At 39.0% G+C, this 19214-nt stretch overlaps 1 protein-coding gene across 3 annotated transcripts; it reads right to left on the bottom strand.

Annotated features, from left to right (window-relative positions):
• Positions 1 to 409: 409 nt before the first annotated feature.
• tmem200a (transmembrane protein 200A) lies at positions 410 to 10571 on the bottom strand. 3 transcript variants are annotated; one of them, XM_048531257.1, is made up of 3 exons: positions 10323 to 10570; positions 9694 to 10059; positions 410 to 2408 (listed from the first exon to the last, which is right to left on the bottom strand). In XM_048531257.1, the coding sequence occupies exon 3, from the start codon at positions 2391 to 2393 to the stop codon at positions 930 to 932; it is 1464 nt and encodes a 487-aa protein (XP_048387214.1). In that variant the 5' UTR covers positions 2394 to 2408; positions 9694 to 10059; positions 10323 to 10570; the 3' UTR covers positions 410 to 929. The 3 variants fall into 3 exon arrangements, with proteins under 3 accessions (XP_048387214.1, XP_048387216.1, XP_048387215.1); XM_048531259.1 differs by lacking the exon at positions 9694 to 10059 and having other exon boundaries at positions 10323 to 10571; XM_048531258.1 differs by having other exon boundaries at positions 9694 to 10570.
• Between the last annotated feature and the right edge of the window lie 8643 nt (positions 10572 to 19214).

Raw genomic sequence — 19214 nt, 5'->3', positions numbered from 1 at the left:
AGGAGCAATGAAGGTGTATAATTTGTAATGTAATAGTCACAAAAATGTGTGTATATTGCTGGCTTTTCAATGCCTATTTTTCAGGGAAAAATGCAGTATTACACTGGAGAATACTGGAACTATTATGCTTCTTATTGAATAAAATGTAGGTGCCTCATAAAGGTTCTCAAACATTCCAGAGAAGTGGATGTACAGGTGGTCGATATCCAGCTCCGGAATTTTGTGCACCACGTGAGATACAAGGAGTTGGTGAGTTCATTTAATCATAATATTCCATCCTCCACTGGTTCAGATCTTGCTGTAAGAACATTTTGTCAGCAAATTCTACTCTCACAGGACCAAATGATTGTTGATGATTCATAGAAACATGTAGAACATCCATATGATATGCACATTTTATTTTGTTCCAAAAATAGCAAAATGTATATTAAGGACACTAATATGACGTTAATAGGAAAATACCTGCCAAAATACGGTCCAATACACAGACTCAAGCTTTGTACTCAAAGAATGAACACTCCCATCCCAATTTATTCGACATTAAAATAATACTTTCTTTGCTTTGATTTAATGCCACTCACACTTTAGATTTGTAAATCCTGTCCATTCATCAGAGATGAACAATAAATCTAAATACCATTCTGGTGCTATTATCTGTCTGGACTGTGATTTGAATTTGGCCAATACCTGAGCCGCTGGTTAATGCAGAACTGACAAACACAGCATGAAATATATCTGCGACACTCCAAACCAGCATGAAAAGAATTCCCACAGATGCAAAGATGCCAGTTCTGATCACAATCTACAAGTATTCAATCTTTAATTTGTACTGAAAATAACATCTCTGCAAAATAGACATGCACTTCTCACGTAAATACATTTCTTAAAAGTGCCTTAAAATATAACACATGGTACAAACCAATGCTCCTTCAAAACCTTGTTTCTGAAGCTCCACGCCATAACTTGTTATCTAAAAATTCATCATTTTCAAAACTTAGATTATTGTGGGATCTTGAGATCATAAGTAATTTCTCTTTATTTGTATAACTGCCTTTTACACTAGCCTGTGGGACAGGTAGCGTGTCCATTGGATCTTCTTTGTTTTCCAGTTTCACATAGCCCTTGCTGTTACTGCGATCAAGTCTTGGCCAGCTTGGATGCTTTCTTTGTTCTGCTTGCACTGTGAGTGTTGAGGGACCTCCCTCCAAGTCCAAAGACTTTGAATGACAGGACAACATGTGAAGTGAAGTGTTTGATCCATATTCTTTCTTGGAGAAACTTGGTGATAGAAATCTTCCCATGGATGCACCAGAAGATATGGTGGGTGGTTTTCCATCTGTTATTGTGCTGTTACTTCTTAACAACCGTGGATTCGGTGGCTTATAGAAATCATTAATATCAGTTGACGGTACTATTAAGGATGTCATAGATGTATGTCTAACCCTGCCTTTACTGAGGTCAGAATCCTCTGTGATATTATCAAGTTCAGGCTCATCAATCACACAGTTATTAAGTTTAATAACAGGAAGTGTGAAAGCACTGAGAGAAGATGAAACAATAGATTTAGTTTCACACTTTTTAGGATAGGTACACTTCTCTCTTTGAGATTCTGTCTGTTGCCTACTGCTGAAGCCTGACGATGTTGAATTTTTTGGGTGTAAGAGTGTAGTAATATTCTTAGTCAGTCCATCCTCTTCCTCATAAGTATTCCATTTGTGTGGAGTGATTCCATCGTTAGATGACCCAGAAAATGACAACAATACATTAGCAGCCAGTTTAGCAGCACATTGATTGTCAGAACATTTGGCTTCAGAATCCCCAGATTGGCCAATCCAAGCACCATTCATGTGTCTCTGCTCTTTAATTCTTTGGCTATGGATATCAATGACTGTGGAATAAATATCTTGCATATGAATCACTTTGGTTTCTTTGTCCCTATTTTCATGTAGAATGGCATTAGCACAAATAAATATAAATATCCCTATCCCCATGGTGAAAGGGCCAATCATTTTCATTTTATCAGAGTGTAAGTGCTGCTCAAAAAACTCCATTAATATTCCAGCATCGTCTGTTGTCACATGGGACCCATTGTGTGGAATTTCAGATTTCGAAGCGACAGGATATCTCTTATCTGATTCCTGTGGCCAATAACCAAGGACTGCCATTGCAATCCCAAACATCAAAATTAAAATTCCAAGGAAAAGAAAAAATCCTGAAGGTGAATAGAGTCTGATTTTGCCTCTCACTACGACAATGTTGGCTTTGGGCTTACGTTTGGGTTTCCTTTTCACTGGAGCGGAGGATGGAGGAGGAAGATGAAAGTGCTGTGATCTAGCTGAGTCCTGTCTCTTCAGGGCTGCCAGTCCTGTTATTACACCCCCTGTAGCTATCATGGTGTTGTCTTCTTCCTTGAATGCAAAAATAGGAATATACAATTTCAGATGGTAGAGCTAACTTTTGTCAGCATGCACAAGAACATTCTTTAGACAACTACGCAAAACAACTTGCAGAAACATTATATTTTGGAGGCCTATTTAGCAAGTTAAAAGTAGGAACATCAATGAATTAAATTAGAAATTCGGACTGCTTCAAATTTACTTCAACAAAGAATTGCGCACTGACATCAAAAGCACCCTTCATGGCTCCTTACAGTAAGGTGCTTTAAAATATCAATAACATTATAGGTAAAATGAAAGCTATTATGAACAGAGGTTAGCAAAACATTGGGCCATAAATTGGCTTGGTGAAAGTTCACAGCCTATTTCCACACAGAGTTAAGCATGTCTCCGGTCAAACGATATGTACTAACATTTTACTATGTGCAACTATCTGGAATTACAAATGTTAGAATGTTCAATAGTCAAAATTAGTAATTAACCGTTCTAGCTTGCTTTAGCTGTCTTCTGGCTCGAGTTGATAGTTTGCTGTGATAGTCAACATTATGAAACATCATCTGGTGTCAGTCAGGAGCTTCAATTTGGCATAGTGGCTCTGCTTCATTTGCTGTAGAGGTAAACAAGGACTGAGAAAGTGAAGGATTTGCTAGACTCTTGTTTTCTCTAGCATTTTTTCATGGCCAACTGAGTTTTCTGCATCTCCTCACCTCTTCCAAAGCCTCTCCAACCAGTTAGTCTCCAGAACTCACAACTATTGGCAACAGTCACCCAGATATCTGTGTCATTGTTCACTAACTTTGTGTCTTGCTTGTTTGTAGCACTGATGTGGGCAATCAACAGGTCAAGACACTTTGACGAGATGGTCTTCAGATATATAGCCATCATTCATCCAATGAATGTAGCTGAACCAATGCAAGCTTAGAAATGAGTGTCTGCAGGTGGAATTAGTGCATTTCAGGACCTCTAATTTGGTCTGCATCACCTTGTCCTATTAACAGATGCCAAGGTTCCATCTGAGGGAAGAAAACTGATAACAACTCAACTTTTTCTCTTGCTTAACATTTGTTGACCAAGTCTCATGACTGTAGACGGCCGCATCAAGATCACAGGTTTGGTAGACGCACATTTCACGTTCTCTGTCATGTTCAGTTTTCCAAATTTTCTTACTCAGCTTAGACAAAACAATGGTATCATTTGTAATGTGTGTGTTGAGTTCTACATCAAGTAACAGATTGTTGGTGATTGTGGATATGTAAAGCATCATGAACCTCCACTGTCACATTTTTAGAGATGATTGATGGCCGTATGGCAATATTTTGAATCACAACATTTGTTATTTTGTAAATTAATTGCAGATTATTAATTAAAGACATATTAAACATAAGTGAAATAGAACATTGTCAGGGGAGGTGATTGCCTCATGGTATCATCAGTAGACTGTTAGTTTCAGAGACCCAGGTGATCTTCTGGGGACCAGGTTTGAATCCTGCCATGGCAGATGGCTGAATTTGAATTCAGCAGATATCTGATAACCATGAAACCATTATTAGAAAAATCCCATCTGGTTCACCAATGTCCTTCAGGGAAGGAAATCTGTCTTCATTACCCTGTCTGGTGTACATGTGACTCCAGACTCACAGTAATACGGTTGGCTTTTAATTGCCTTCTGGTCAATTAGGGATGGGCAACAAAATGCTGGCCTATTCAGCAAAAGCTATATTTTATGTGTGAATGGGTATTTAAAAAATGAAGATCTAGTTTAAAATCTATTCTTGAGAAATATGTTTAAGACTTTAATCTTTCTTACATCATTTAAGAATGAAAAATGATTGCCAAGTTGTTGAATACAATGAAAAATGAAAAATTATGTCTTCTGTAACTGGTACTAAATGTAAAATGTGGAACTTGTAACATAAGAGATGTATAAACACACTTATACATTGTTCATAACTTAGTAATCTCACTTGAAATTGAAAGAATGCATGAAAGAGCTATGACGATGCAGGAGCAGATGACATGCTGAGACTGGGATTTAGCCACACTATTGCAATATTTGGTAGATGTTAGTTCTACCTGGAGCTATAGACGGGGTTTCTTCACGTTGTCAGCATCATCAAACTTTCATTGAAAAACAGAGCAGCTACAGGACAGGACCACGTCATTCATCCAACCAGGTAATATCAGTATTTTCACGATACACAAGCTAATAGTTCTGGTCCATGTTGTTACCATTTCTCTTCTTTTGAATTTCTTTAATTTAGTTTTATATATTCTCATAGTCTCCAGCTTAGGAACTGTCCGTGTATAGTAACATTTTTTCTTCAATTCTGACCTTTTATGTTTAATCCTGTAGATATGACTTCTGATTCTTGACTGCTCAACGGCTGAAACTAATCTGCTTTGATCTCCTGTATTATCATCCTTTACCACAAATATTCTGAATTTTATAGAAGATTGCGAGTGGAAATAACATGTTAGAAGTGCTAACATTCCCTTGCTTTCTTTACTTTAAAACTCACCAATGTAAATATTAGACTGGTCTGCTCTGAATTAAATGCCACTGTAAATTGCTTAGATAAATGTAAATTATAAAACTGATTCCAAATGCTTTCTTTCTTCTTCATCTTCGGCAGTTCCTCAGGATCAAAGATGGCTTTGTCCCACTTTGGCTTGATGGGTTCTGGCATGGCTGTCAAACTTAATGGGTGATCTAATATCTGTTATAAGTGAGGCAGGTGATGCTTGGAAGGTTTGGTTAATGATTTCTAGGGAGATATGTGCACCCTCTCTAATATCTTGACTTCACCTCTACATGTTCCCAATGACTTGTCTCCCTGAGTTTGGTGCTTTTCCAAAGGCACCTTCTCCATTTCAGTCAATCACAATCCAGAAACTCCCACAAGCCAGGGTTCAATGGAGAAAATTGGAGCTCATCCTGGACTGGTATATTTGGCTTCTTCAGAGATGTTTCATTGTAATTGTAAAAACTTTGCCAAAATCCTCCCAGGAGCCTACTGCAAAAAACGCATTTGAAATACAACAGTTGTTTTGAGAATCTGGTGTCAGGCATATGAATGACGTGACCTGCCCATATGAGCTGTTTTTGAGTGATTATCACCTTGGTGTTAACTTAGGGGGGGATGCAGTTGGTGCCTTTCTTGTCTCCAGATTTGGAGGATTTTGCAAGGGGACTATACGTCCAGATTATACGTCTCCAGTGCTTTAAGGTGCCTGGGTTGTCCAAATCCTGAAACATTTGAAGTACACAGATCACGGCTGCCCAATAAACTGTGTCTATGGACTTACGATGCTGGTCCTCAAATACTTTTTCTCAGTCATTTGAACCCCAAGCTTGCACAATGGAGGCGATGATGAATTTTTCAGTCTATACTTGCATTTGTTGAGAAATGGTTCCGAAGATGAGGAAAATATTGCTATCAATCGATTGGGGGAGGGTAGATGTTGTGCTGTAGAAAGTGGTTGGAACAGGATCTTAGTTTTCTGATGTTTACAGGGCTTTCAGTTAACACCCGGAATTGAGGCTTTATTAACAAACACAATAACATGGCATGTGCTGGAAATATTTTATAAGCATTCTCATGGCAGTCAATTTTGTTGGACATTGGTTCCAGGTCCTTAGAATGATTCTACTGACTGATCAAGGAGGCAAATACTTAATCCCTTTTGCAACTTTGGTACACTAATTCGGATCACTGGAGAAAGGGAAAAAGAATGACGAGATCTGAATAAGTAAATTTAGATCAATTTGTACACAGTATATTAATATTATCTTTACTTTTCATATAAAAACTAAAGTGATATTCTGGAGCAGGGAATGAAAGTCTGAAATTATAAGATAAATCAGTGTTCTGATACTTGGAGTATGCATATTACACATACACAGACTATTAGACAAATTTTTGAAAAGAAACAATGACTTACTGTAACCTAGAAGGTTCAAACAGATTACACCAAGATCGCCAAAATTGAGAAAGCCACTACATATTTCAGTAAAGGTTAAAAATTGCATTTACTATCATTGTGATTTATAATGACATGTTTATGATTCCAATAAATAACCTATTGTAATATGTGTCATTAACGTAGTCTTAAAAATAATCTAAAGATACTTCACAGCAGTGTAATCCTAAGAATTTACACCGAGCCAGTAAGTGAGATACTAGGACAACTAAAAGATTAACAAAATAATGTTTTTTAATGAGAATCTTAAATAGGAAAGGCAAAGAGATATAGGGAAGATGAAGTGAAGATAAGGGTTAGACTTTTAAATTTTAGCTGATGAATGGATTACGAGTCAATGTTTTGGATTCGTCTGAATCCACACCAGTAGAGCGAATCATAATTGTGGCTAGAGTGTGAAGTTTGTGACATAGACAAAAGACAATGGTCTTGATCTTCACAATGTTAAATGGAGAAAATTGGAGCTCATGCAGGGCTGGTGATCAGACAAGTAGGGTGACAACACAGATTCTGCGGACAAATCAAAAGAACTGTTGGTAATTAGAGCTGTGTGTCATCACTAATGTCACAACGTCATAATAGGTAGACAATTAACCTTTTAATTCAACTGACTAAATTAATACCTGGGACTTCTGTTTGAAAGAAAACAACAGGACACGAGTTTAAAACGGCTGAGAAAGTCACCTGGCCTATGAGAGGGGTGAAGTTTCTAAAAAGCCTCTGATGTGAATGAACAGGAAACATGTCTGGGCAGTTTCTCTGAACAATTTCACACTTGTTATTGTTTGATCCATCTGGAAAAAAAGCTTAAGGACAACAAGCAACAACCATCTCTGCAACAACTGTCAAAGACTGAGGAAACTTATTGAAATCCATTATGCAAAAGGTACCTTAAGACTCAGTCATCTGGTTGAATGATGCCTTGACAGTTTTGACATTGGGAAGTCCAAAACCTCTTTGTTACTATGGATTGCCTCATTGCTTCACATCCAATAGCTAGCCACCTTATTACCAAACCTTCCTCTTATGAAAAGCTTTGATTATAATCTTATTTGTTACAGCAGGAGTAACAGTAAAAAGGGCTGCTGGACAGAATAGCAACAGTTCACTCTCTCAACAGATTTTTTTGTTCAAACTCAGATCCAATCTCTGCTAGGAGTTTGAATACATCAAAGAGATGGAAAATTAAAAATAAGCGAAACTTCTAGTCTCACAGCATGCACTTTGGAAAAGCATGGAATACATTTTAAAACATTTTCAGAAGAATAACCAGCTTGCATTGGCCACGACATCTACCCCACCCCAGAAGTCAACCCAATAAACCTTAGCGTATAAAACTCTTTCCAACTAATGAACTTTCATTATTATTTCAAATCCACCTTCTCCATGTTATAATTTGTTATATTTTGCATCCTAATGTGTGTGTGTATTTGCCAGGATTCAGGACATGCTTTACCTTTTTAATAAGTTTTACACATTATTTGAGTGAATTTACAATAAAACTAACTCCTTAACTTTGTTAATTCTGGAGATTTATGTAGCTTTTCTTTTCATTTGGCTTTAGACATGGTCAGTACATATTAAATTGAAATAGCAAATCTTTGACATTAATTCAACTTCTTTAATCACAAACCTCTGCAATGAAAAGACATGCATTTCTTCATTCCCATCTTTATAGTTGCAAAGTACAGACACACAATCTGACGCCATGACTACGAATAATATGTTAGGGTCAGCATGCAGCCAAAAAAACAGGAAAGGATCAAGGATAAATCTTTGATGAATTCCAGAGTGAATAGGACAAGATCAAGAGAGCAAGTCATTGATTCTCTGGCCTTGACTGGATAGAAAAAAAGCAATCTCAGTCAGCTGGGCAAAAGGGGGGGGGGGCGCGGAATTAGTGAAGGCTGGTACAGTTCATAGGTAGTCCTACAACAAAAAGAGCCACCACTCATTATATGCTTGTGTCTAAAATGGAAAAGTCACCAATTGCAATATGGTCACTATGGAGAGAAAGTTACCAGTGATGTCTTCTGAGTATCATTTGACGACAAAGGCGTGACATTAACATTCTTCTATATATCACCAATTAACCAGTGATTGTGAATGATGCTTTCGTGCAGTATTAAATAGTGGTGAGAGAAATTATGTATAAAATGGAACAAACTGGAAGATTTTGTAAGAGATACTTGCATATTTACGATTCATGATTCCTAGCTCAAAGCAAAAGTTTATATATTTCAGTTCATGATGTGAATAGTTGAAGCTGCGTGGTTGGAAAATTTCACTGTGATTTTGACGGAGGTACTAACGAATTATCTGCGAATGTCCTAACTGTAACTGTTAGGTACCATCTTTGTCAATTTATTTTCAAAAGATATTTTCCTTCTTATTGCCATGCTATCTAACGCTTGAGTCCTCACGCGGTTAGATTAGATTCGGACTGAGTTGATTAATGGTAAATAAAATATGAGCCCTATTTAGTTTTCCATTGCTATTTGTCACCGTTTCTTATTTTCGAGAGCACTTCATTAACCTTGTTCACTTCATCTACAGATTTATTCATAATCTGCAAAACTGACATGAAATCAAAGATCAATTCTTGAGGGAGGGGGAGAGTAGGGGAAATAAGAAATACATGACAGCTTCAAAAAATATCAGAATCACGATAGCCCATCAAAAAAACGTGCTCCTTCCCTATCAAATCCGGCCCTTCCATGTGTGTTGTCTAATGGGGTTGGTATGTCTCTTTAAAGAGGAACAATTTGATGAAAGGCTGTAAATCATTGTGAATATACTGCTGCCCTGTTCCAAAAGGAACAATCAGAGAGGGGTCCGCCTAGAGCTGATCGGAGGGATGTGTGCAGGTCAGCTACATTTCAAACATAAGCGGCTTCAAACTCCCAGCTTTTATTTGAATACTATCACTATTTAGGTCAGAGCGGCAGTACCTAGCAAACTGGCTGGAGGTCCTCTCCCACACTTCTAGCCGCCAGCGCTGTTCACATTTGCAACAAGTACCAACACGGAACGCCTTTCGCAGCTCTACACTGGTATCCTTCCAACTGACAGCCCTACCTACGATCTGGGAATCCACCTCCCAGTTAACAGCATTCCTCACTTACTCGATGCAAAGCCACGATATTAACCGACAATTGGAGACCCTGTTTTATTTCTATCCTCATTCACAGTCAAAGCAACATCCGAGGCAGGCTGTTCTCGCAGTTAATTGATCATATAATGCAGGTTTAATCGTCTCGTTTGGGAGACGTGTTGGATTTGATCATTGCCCTTGTTTTAAATGGGAACCTCTCACCTGGAGGAAAGAGCGGGCTCCTGTGGAGGGATAGAATCCAGTCTGTGTCGACAGCCTGAAACTGAAAGGGATCCGTTCAGCGGAGCGCAATCCGATGTCCAATGGAATCTGTTCAGTGGATCGAGCTCCTTAGAGTGCCATCTGCATCGTTTTAACTTTCTCTCGCAGCCGCGATGTCCTGCTATTGCTGGGAACGACTAGCAACCTTTTAGCTCTTTGCTGAACAGTTCTGACTCCCTTCGTTCGCTTCCATTATCGGTCATCGTGGACTTGACCTTGCAACTATTCCCAAAATGAAGCAAGCTCTGGGCGCTTTCCAGGCGGCAAGACAAAGGAGCGGCACGACCCGCGCTTGGCAGTATTTGCCTATAGACAGAATGAAATGATCACACACAGCCCACTGACTGTTACAGCTCTCAGCACACATAACCACCGAAGGACTGAAAAGGGGGGAAAAGAAAAGTTGACTTGCTATCACTTCAGGTCTTCAAAGCAAGAAACAAAATGCAGTACTCTGACAATTATTGTTACTAGCATTGCAAGTTATTCTCACACACGGTGCATCCTTAGAACTGAAGGGTGAGGATTTCTGGTAAACTTGTCTCTGGTGATTATTAATTACTACTTACTTAGACTGAGTTTTACGCCCAGAGTCTCTTCTCCCCGGTTAGCTGGCTAGCTCATACTAAATGCTGACTTTGGAGGTGTTGGACAGCAAAGAAAACTGGGACTTTCAGTCCCCCACGTGATGCTTTCCTTACACGGAATGTGACGCACATCGAAACGAGGAGCCTCTGGTCTACCGCCCACTCTCCATTCTCTTTAATGCCACAGCAACGTCCAGCTCCGCTTAGGAGCTCATTGGTCATTTCGATTTCCTGCATCTGTCTATCGTTGTTAGAGCGTCTCTCCCTTTCCATATCAATGGTCGAACCTCACACTGAGAGAGCTAGAGAAAGGTGGATACCATACCCTGAATGTGAATTCACTGGTTAGAGTTCTGTCCATGCAATCCAATGTCTCAAGGAGAAGGGCTGACGACGCCAAGTTTTAACACAGGTCAGAACTAGCAAATAAACAACTCAACTTACTTTTAGTTTTACCTCTCAAGTATCTGATACATACGCAATCCAGTCCATAAAACGTTCACATATGAACAATGCATTGAACTCAGCTTAAACTGTGATCGTTTAACAATTACAACGGAAAACTAATGAATTATGTTTTTAAAAAACATCTTGAAAGTACATAAAAGCAGAGTAGCTAAAGTAAGCATTGGTCCCTTAGTGAGAAAGAGGGATTAATAATGGGAAACATTGAAACAGCAGAAACTTTAAACAAATATTGTACATCTGCCTTCACAACAGAAGTCACAAAAATCACCAAGGGTAGTTAAAATTCATGTGGCAAAGTGGAAAGGAGTATTTAGAAAAATCACTCAAGTAATTTTGTTTTAAAATGGGACTTAAAGCTGAAGAGAATCCTGGACCAGATGGCCTCCATCCTAGGGTCGTAAAAAGTGACTGTACAGACTGTGGACACATTGATTGTAATCTTCCATAACTCTCAAGACTCTGGAAAGATCCTAACAGATCGGAAAGTTGCAAACATAACGCCTTTATTTGAGAGATGAAGGAGACAGAAAGAAGGAGATTAATGATTAGTTAGTTCAATACTGGTCACGGGAAAATATTATTAGACACATCATAAAGCATAATTAGAAAACAATTAAACAATCATATTGAGTTAGTCATTTTTTTTCAGAAACGCCACTGGCTCAAAATGTTAACTCTTTGTCTTTACGAATGCTGCTTGACCTCATTGAATTTTTCCAGCTTTGTTTTTGCTCTTATTTCAGACTAGCAGCACCTGGAATGCCTTGCCTTTGCAGGCAGAGGCAGCATGGTTCTGTAAAGGGAAATAGCATTTGGCAAATTTGAGGATGTAAAAAGTAGATTTGATAGAGAAGAACTGGTAGATGCAGTACATTTAGATTTCCAAAAGGCAATCAATAAAATGTCACTGTGCCAAGATAAGACTTTAGGGTATTGTGTGCAATATTTTATGAATAAAAGATTGGCTAGTGAACTAGAAACAATCATAATTAAAAGATCATTTTCAGAGTGACAAACTACAACTAGTGGAGGGCCACAGGTGTCATTGTTGGGGTCTCAAATATCTATGCTATAAATGAAAGAATGATGAGATAGACTGTATTGTAACCAAATGTGCTGGTGAGATAGGAAAGTGACTTTTGAGAAGGTTACAAAGATTCTGCAAGGGGATATAGATAGATTAAGTGAGTGTGCAAACAATTGAAAATGGAATATAGTGTGGGAAATGTGAGATTAACCATTTGGCAGGAAGAGAAGAATGACATTATTATTTAAATGCTATGTCATAGAATCTTTGAGTCATACAAATTGACCCTTCGGTCAACTCATCCATGCTGACCAAACATTCTAATCTGGCCTAATCCCATTTGCCAGCATTTGGCCCACAACCCTCTAAATAATTCCTATTGATTTACCCATACAGATCCCTCTTGAGTGTTGCAATTGTACCTGTCTCCACCAGTTCCTCTGGCAGCTCCTTCCATACACACACAAACTTCTGCATGAAAAAAGTTACTCCTCAGGTCCTTTTTAAATCTTAAACCTATGCCCTCTAGTTTTGAGCACCCCTTGAGGAAAAGACCATAGATATTCACCTATTCAAGCCCCTCATGACGTTATAAACCTCTTTAAGGTCACCCCTCAGTCTCTGAAGCTCCTGGGAAAATAGCACCAGCCTATTCAGCCTCCCCCAATAAATCAAACCGTCCAATCCCAGCAACATATTTGTAAATCTTTTCTGCACCCTCTCAAGTTTAACAATATAATTCCTCCAGAAGGGCAACCAAAATTATAAGGAGTATTCTAAAAATGGTCTCACTAATGTCCTGTGCAGTCGCAACATGACATACCACCTCCTGTACTCAATGTCTGACCAATGAAGGTAAACGTGCCATTTGCCTTCTTCACCACCCTGTCTACCTGTGACTACACTTTCAACTAACTATGCACCTGCACTCCTATGTCTCTTTGTTCAGCAACATTCCCCATGGACCTTCCATTAACCGCATAAGTCCTGCCCTGGTTTGCCTTACCAAAGTGCAACACCTCACATTTTACCTAAATTAAACTCCATCTGTCACTCCTTGGCCCATTAGAACAGAGGGAACTGGGTGTCCTTGTACATGAAACACAGCAAATCACAATGCATGTACAGCATGTAATTAAAAAAGCAATTGGAATGTTGGCTTTTATGAAAGAAGAATGAAGTATAAAAGTAGGGAAGAGTTGCCACATCCTGTATCTGTATATGGTATTGTTGAGAACATGCCATGTAGTTTTGGTCACCTTACTTAAGGACAAACATACGTACATTAGAAGCAGTTCAGGGATGATTCACTAGACTGATTCCTTGGACAAAAGTGTTGCCATATGAGGAAAGGTTGAGCAGTTTGGGCCAATTCACATTGGGATTCAGAAGGATGAGATGTGATCTCTTATTGAAACGTACAGGATTCTCAGGAGGCCTGACTGTGTAGAGTCTGAGAGGATTTTTCCCATCATTGGGAATTTAAAACTAGTGGCCACAGTTTTAAATTAGAGGGCCTGCCATTTAAGGTGGAGCTAGGGAAGAATTTCTTCCATTAGAGGACTATAGTGTTTAGAATTCTATCTCCCAGTGAGCAGTGAACACTGGGTCATTGAATATATTCAAAGCTTGAGTTAGACAGAATGTATGATTGACAAGGGTTATAAGTAGCTGGTAGGAAAGTGGAGCAAAAGCCAAATTAAATCAGCCACAATCTTGACTGGCCTGGCAGACTCAACATGCCAGATGATTTTACTGCTGATCCAATTTTTTATATCTCTACACTGTTAATTATTTTTTATAGCCTTGCAAAGATCTTAGCAGAACAATAATGCATGTTATAAATTGCAATAAAAACTGAAAAACTGTGGATGCTGTAAACCAGAAATAAAAACAGAAATTCTAGAAAAGCTCAGCGGGTCTGGCAGCATCTGTGGAGAGAAATAAGAGTTAAAATTTCAGGTCGAGTGATCCTTCCTCGGTTCTGGAGTTCTGTAGTTCTGAAGAAGGGTCACTAGATCTGAAATGTTAACTCTGATTTCTTTCCGTAGATACTGCCAGACCTGCTGAGATTTTCCAGATTTTTCTGTTATTGTTGCTAAGCATTTCTGGAATTTTGTCTTTTTATTTCAATGTTCCTGTATTTTGCTTTCCCCATCACAAAATCTTTTAATTGATTATTGCTTAGTTAAATAATTAAATATTCTTCCCTTTCTCCACTGCTGTTTCCTGGCATCTCTTTTGGGTTTTAAAGTGGAGATTGTAATAGCTTTCTGGCCGTTCGGATCAACTCGATATGTTGATTATTTTTCCATCTGTATACTTCATTTCAAATAGAAAGACTCATCTCTATTACTGTCATAAAATGATCCAAAGCTACAAATAAAACAGCAAGTAGATTTTAACAGCAAGAGACTTCTCCATATCCATGCCAGGTTGACCATTTTCATTTTTTAGCACATGACTTGACTTGTGATTTCTTATCAATTAAAGATAAAACACTGCCTGGAAACCAAAGCAATCTCCTGTCTAACAACATTTCCCAATGGATCAATGAGTCATGTCGAATCAGTCACAGCAGCTTCTAGTGTAAATGTAAAAAAAAGACAAACTTGGCTACAGCTTGTACCTTGCCCTTATTGCAACTGAAAGTCAATGCTCATTACAAGGATATTATTCCTGCTTAGGAAGAACTAAAGTTCCTGGAGAATGGGTGTAAACTCAGAATATTTTCTGGATGTTTAGACTGAATAATAAATGAAGACAGACCCTAGATTGACCAAGCTTTTAGTTTATTTATGCAGTGTTGGGGATTCCAGCAGTAGGTGGAGGTTTCTCAGTCAAGATGAGATACTTCACTGCAATGTAAGGAACTCATCTTTCTGATGCTTTTCCTGTACACACCCTCCGAGGTAATGCTGCAGGAATACTAGTGGGTGCAACTTGAGTGTTACAAGCAGAATTGTAACGCAAGAAATGTTGGCCCAAAGAAAATTGTAGCCCCTGAAGTTATGAATGATGTCTTCCTACCAAAGTCTTTTCTCTCTATTTTAATCCAGGAATAATTCTTTTTAATCTGACAAGCTCTTTACTGTGCATCAAAGAGAGCATGTCAGAACTCACTTTCCAATCCATGTAGATTCCGCAAACTGTGAGGGTCTTTTCCCTAGGGTGAGGGAGTTCAAAACTAGGGGTGAGAGCAGAAAGATTTATTAAGACCCAAGGGGCAACTTTTTTTACATAGGGAGTGTACCTATAATGGAATGAACTGCCAGAGGATGTGGTGGATGCAGGTTCCTTACAACATTTAAGACATTTGGATAAGTGCATGAATAGGAAAGGTTTGGAGGGATATGGGCCAAATGCAGGCAGATTTGAGAACATTGTCAGTGTTGGACCGAAGGGTCTGCTTCCATGCTATATGACTGTGACTATGACTTTAACGACTTGCACTAATATGCACTGTTTCAATCTAGATAGAACAGCATCCAGAGGTGAGTTCAACTCCAGACACTGCTCAGATTCTGAAATGGAAATTTGCGAACATTAATTACAAACTTCCTGCTTTAATGACATAAAATTCCGGGACGTCTTTTGTACTCTGGTCGGTTTATTTCACATGCAATCAGTTACTCTGTCAATTATCTCGATGTCTCACATTAATTTTGCTATGGTGGCGAAGTACTCTGAAAGCCGGCTCCACCGAGACTATCTGCTAGGAATACTCTCAACCCTGGAGTCGATTTTTCAGGAATATGCAGAGATTTTACAGAGCAATTCACTGCGAATTCGCAACTTGGCACCTTTGGACGTTGATTACTGGTGGGTGTGGCCACTCTGTGAACATTCCGAACTCTCCTTTTGAACTCTGATCTGCTGACCTCACGACTGCTTCAGAACGATCAGTGTGATTGGAACAGAAAGGGCTTATTAGACTGCACCCTCCGACAGAAAATCCGTAACCTACATTCCTAATACTTCTTTAGTGTTTTTTAAAGACTTGCGTGTGATCGGAATCTGTTCAAAATACAGTTGCAGAAAATCTCACGTTTGAAACCAAAATCTCAAACTTTTTAACAATATGATTTTTTTTTATTTAATGCAAATGATCATGTCAATTCCTGCACTTCTTCCAGCCTGATAACGTGACTACTTGAATCAAAAACAGAAGGAATTTTTTTTAATAAAGCAGGCTACCTAAAATACTTGTGAAAGAGTGAGACTGACTCCGTTTCTGTGCAGGGATGATTCTAAGGTAGAGTTTGCAGATGAGGGATATTCTTGTAGAATATTCCGTAGGTGACTTTCCCCCTACTCCTCCCTCCCATCCCCCAGATCTTGCTGTGGTTTTATAGAGGGCGGAGGCACAGCCTAAATCTCTCTTTACTGAGACGTCTCAGCAGCCAATTACTAATTGTGTGCTTTTACCAAACATCCAGCCAGGTTTTGGAGAGGGCCAGGGCTGCGAACAGGTAGGAAGAAGGTGCATCCTTGATGAACCTCCTTTCTCAGTCATGCCCTGTTCAACTCGCCCCCCGCAGCCGTGCTGCTCGCAATCCTGCGGAGAGACCCCAAGACTTCTAAGAAAGTTCTTAGGTACGGTCACTCGACCCGAAAGGTTCAGCCTGATTTCTCTTCACAAATGCTACAACTTCTGTTTTTGACTCCAAGACTTGCCTTGCATCCGGCTGTGTTTCTTTAGGAGGATTTGATGCACCACTCAGTGACACAGCTGGAGCCGCCCAGCTTCCATCCAAATAGATGGCCAACAGGGGACAGCCCAATATATGTCAAAGGACTGCGGCACCGTTGTTGGGAGCAGGGAGTGAGCTTCCCATAAACATTCTTGGTGTCAGAACCAGGAATCCGTGCTAGCTGTTAAATGCTGCACTGATTCTCAAGAGCAAGTAACTGGGGCGGCACAGTGGCTCTGTGGTTAGCACAGTTGTCTGAGAGCACCAGGGATATGGATTTGATCCCAGCTTCGGGTGGAGGTCTATGCAGAGTTTGCACATTCTTCCCTGTGACTGCGTGGGTTTCCTCTGGGTGCTCTGGCTTCCTCTCACAGTCCAGAGAGGATGTGCAGGTTATGTGGATTAGCCATGGGAAATGTAGGGTCATAGCGTAATGGCGTTGGGCCTGGGTTGGATGCTGTTCAGAAAGTCCGCGTAGACTGGATGGGTCAAATGGCCTACTTGTACATTGTAGGAATTCTGTGGTAAGTGGCTATCTCCAAGGACACCCTTCAGCAAGTTACCGTGAATTGACTGCAGGATTTGCCTACTCAGGATACATTTCAATAGCGGGGTCCCTATAAAATATATTATTGCTACAAGCATTGCAACCATATTCTACACTTCAAACCACCCGTGTCGATAAAGTAGCAATATAGTCATACATAAATCTGGTATACAGCATAAGTCACCCCTTAAATTTAATTCACACACACAAAAAGCTTCTAATTATTTCTGATATCACAAGGAATCAAATTTTCCAGGAACTACTACAAAAAAAACTCACTCTCCCAACATATATCTTACAAAACTCTGTAACTGTTTTAATTTTTTGCACTCTCTTTATTTGAATGTATCACAAATCTTAAACGTGTGCTACATTCTGTAAGCTGCTATAAGTAACATGTTGTGAAATTCACTCTTCTTTTATGACCTAAAGGAGTTGAGGGACCACAAGCCAAAAACAAGCAGTTTGAAATTTCTTATTCAGTGTAAGCAGCAGGATATTTGTTCACTGTTGTATCTACTGATCTATATGCATATAAAAGAAGTCATAAATATATATTTCACAGCTCACATAATGTATGATTCTAGTGGAGTTTGAACTCTTATGATTGAAACTTATTCTACATACATATTGCTTTGTGGAAGAGAACTTTTTAAGTTTACTTTACGCCCCTATTATCATATCATTAGGACATAGCTTTGGGTGTGCATTCTGAACAGACTAAAGCCAGGGTTGTGACAGTTTATTAAAAGCTGTCATTGTCAGAGCTATCAAGGAGCACGTAGGCAGCAATAACCTGCTCAGTGACCCTCAGTTTCTGTTCTCTGGAAATTTTCCTGTCACTTCACCCAAGAGTTTAATGATTTGGTGTGTCACATCTGGCACCTTAACATGCTGGTGAACATTTCTGGTTTGGGTCCGCTGATAACAACGGAGTCCTGGCAATGTTAAAATCAAGGTGAATTATGAGGAAAACGATTCACTGATTAGAGTCCTACTGAACAAGACCGACTATAACTAAGTTATCTCAGGCTCAGGATGTCTCTATAGATTTATCATAACATACTGCCCTAAACCCAAACATCTTCAGCTGCTTCATCAATTACTTTTTCACTGTCATAAGGTTGGAACTGGGGAGGTGCACCGATGATTGAACAGAATTCAGCCAGATTTGTGCATTCTCAGATATTGAAGAACTTCATTTTCATATACAGCAAGAACTGGATAACATTCAGGCTTGTGTTGAGAAGTGTTATGATCAGGTGAGGAAGGATAATTCAGCTCCCTTGTTTTGAATCCCTTTCAGCTGGTCACAACAAATGCTTAAATTTCATTTTAATGTACAGCTGTCACACTTAAAATGTAGTACTAAAAATTAGGGAGGCAATTTCAGCCTCTTGAGTAAATGAAAGAGGATTTTCATTATCTCTTAACCTCAAGAAATATAAAACATCAGATGCACACACAAGAACAGGTAATAATTTTAAAAAGGGACAGTCTGGTACAGACAGGAAAAAATAAAGAATATATAGGTTAAAAGTCCTTGGAGTCTTCAAGCTGTTCGATTTGTAACCAGACTCTGTAGTTCAGTTGTAGAGGGCTATTTTTACTTCTTGATGAAATACATTGGACATTGTCTTTTGAGAGTCTGAGAGAAAAAAACAAGTGAGACAAAGATTTCTAGTTCTTGCAGCTACAAATTAAGTTTTCGCGCTCTTTCTCAGCTTCCCAGAAACTGCTACTGAAATATGGTTTATTTGTATACTCCTATGTCTGGCTCCATTATCTTTCAAAACTGAATGGTTGCCGGAAACCTTTCATGTCCAACATGAGCATTTATTATACCAGTGTGAACTGAAACAGAGGATGCAAATTTCTTCACTATAACTCAGTTGCTTGTTTTTGATGTCTTTAGGTAAAATGGTAATTTCTGTGCAGATAGTTTTATTTATTCCAATCCATTTGTCTTGAGTTGCCTTAATTTGTGGTCAGGTAATCACAATTGCTGTGTTGGTTTAGTATTTGTTCTTTGACTGAAGAAAAAGTCCATGTAAGATCTCAAGTATAATAATCGGATGGTGGCAGCTAAAATTTGATACTCCGTGTTTACCACTATCATGGGACATTAGTTGTGTAGT

The sequence above is a fragment of the Stegostoma tigrinum genome, chromosome 4, assembly GCF_030684315.1.
Source record: "Stegostoma tigrinum isolate sSteTig4 chromosome 4, sSteTig4.hap1, whole genome shotgun sequence".
In the NCBI taxonomy this organism is placed as follows: domain Eukaryota; kingdom Metazoa; phylum Chordata; class Chondrichthyes; order Orectolobiformes; family Stegostomatidae; genus Stegostoma; species Stegostoma tigrinum.
The sequence above is the reverse complement of the archived record's forward strand: the minus strand, read 5'-3'. Positions and strand labels throughout refer to the sequence as shown.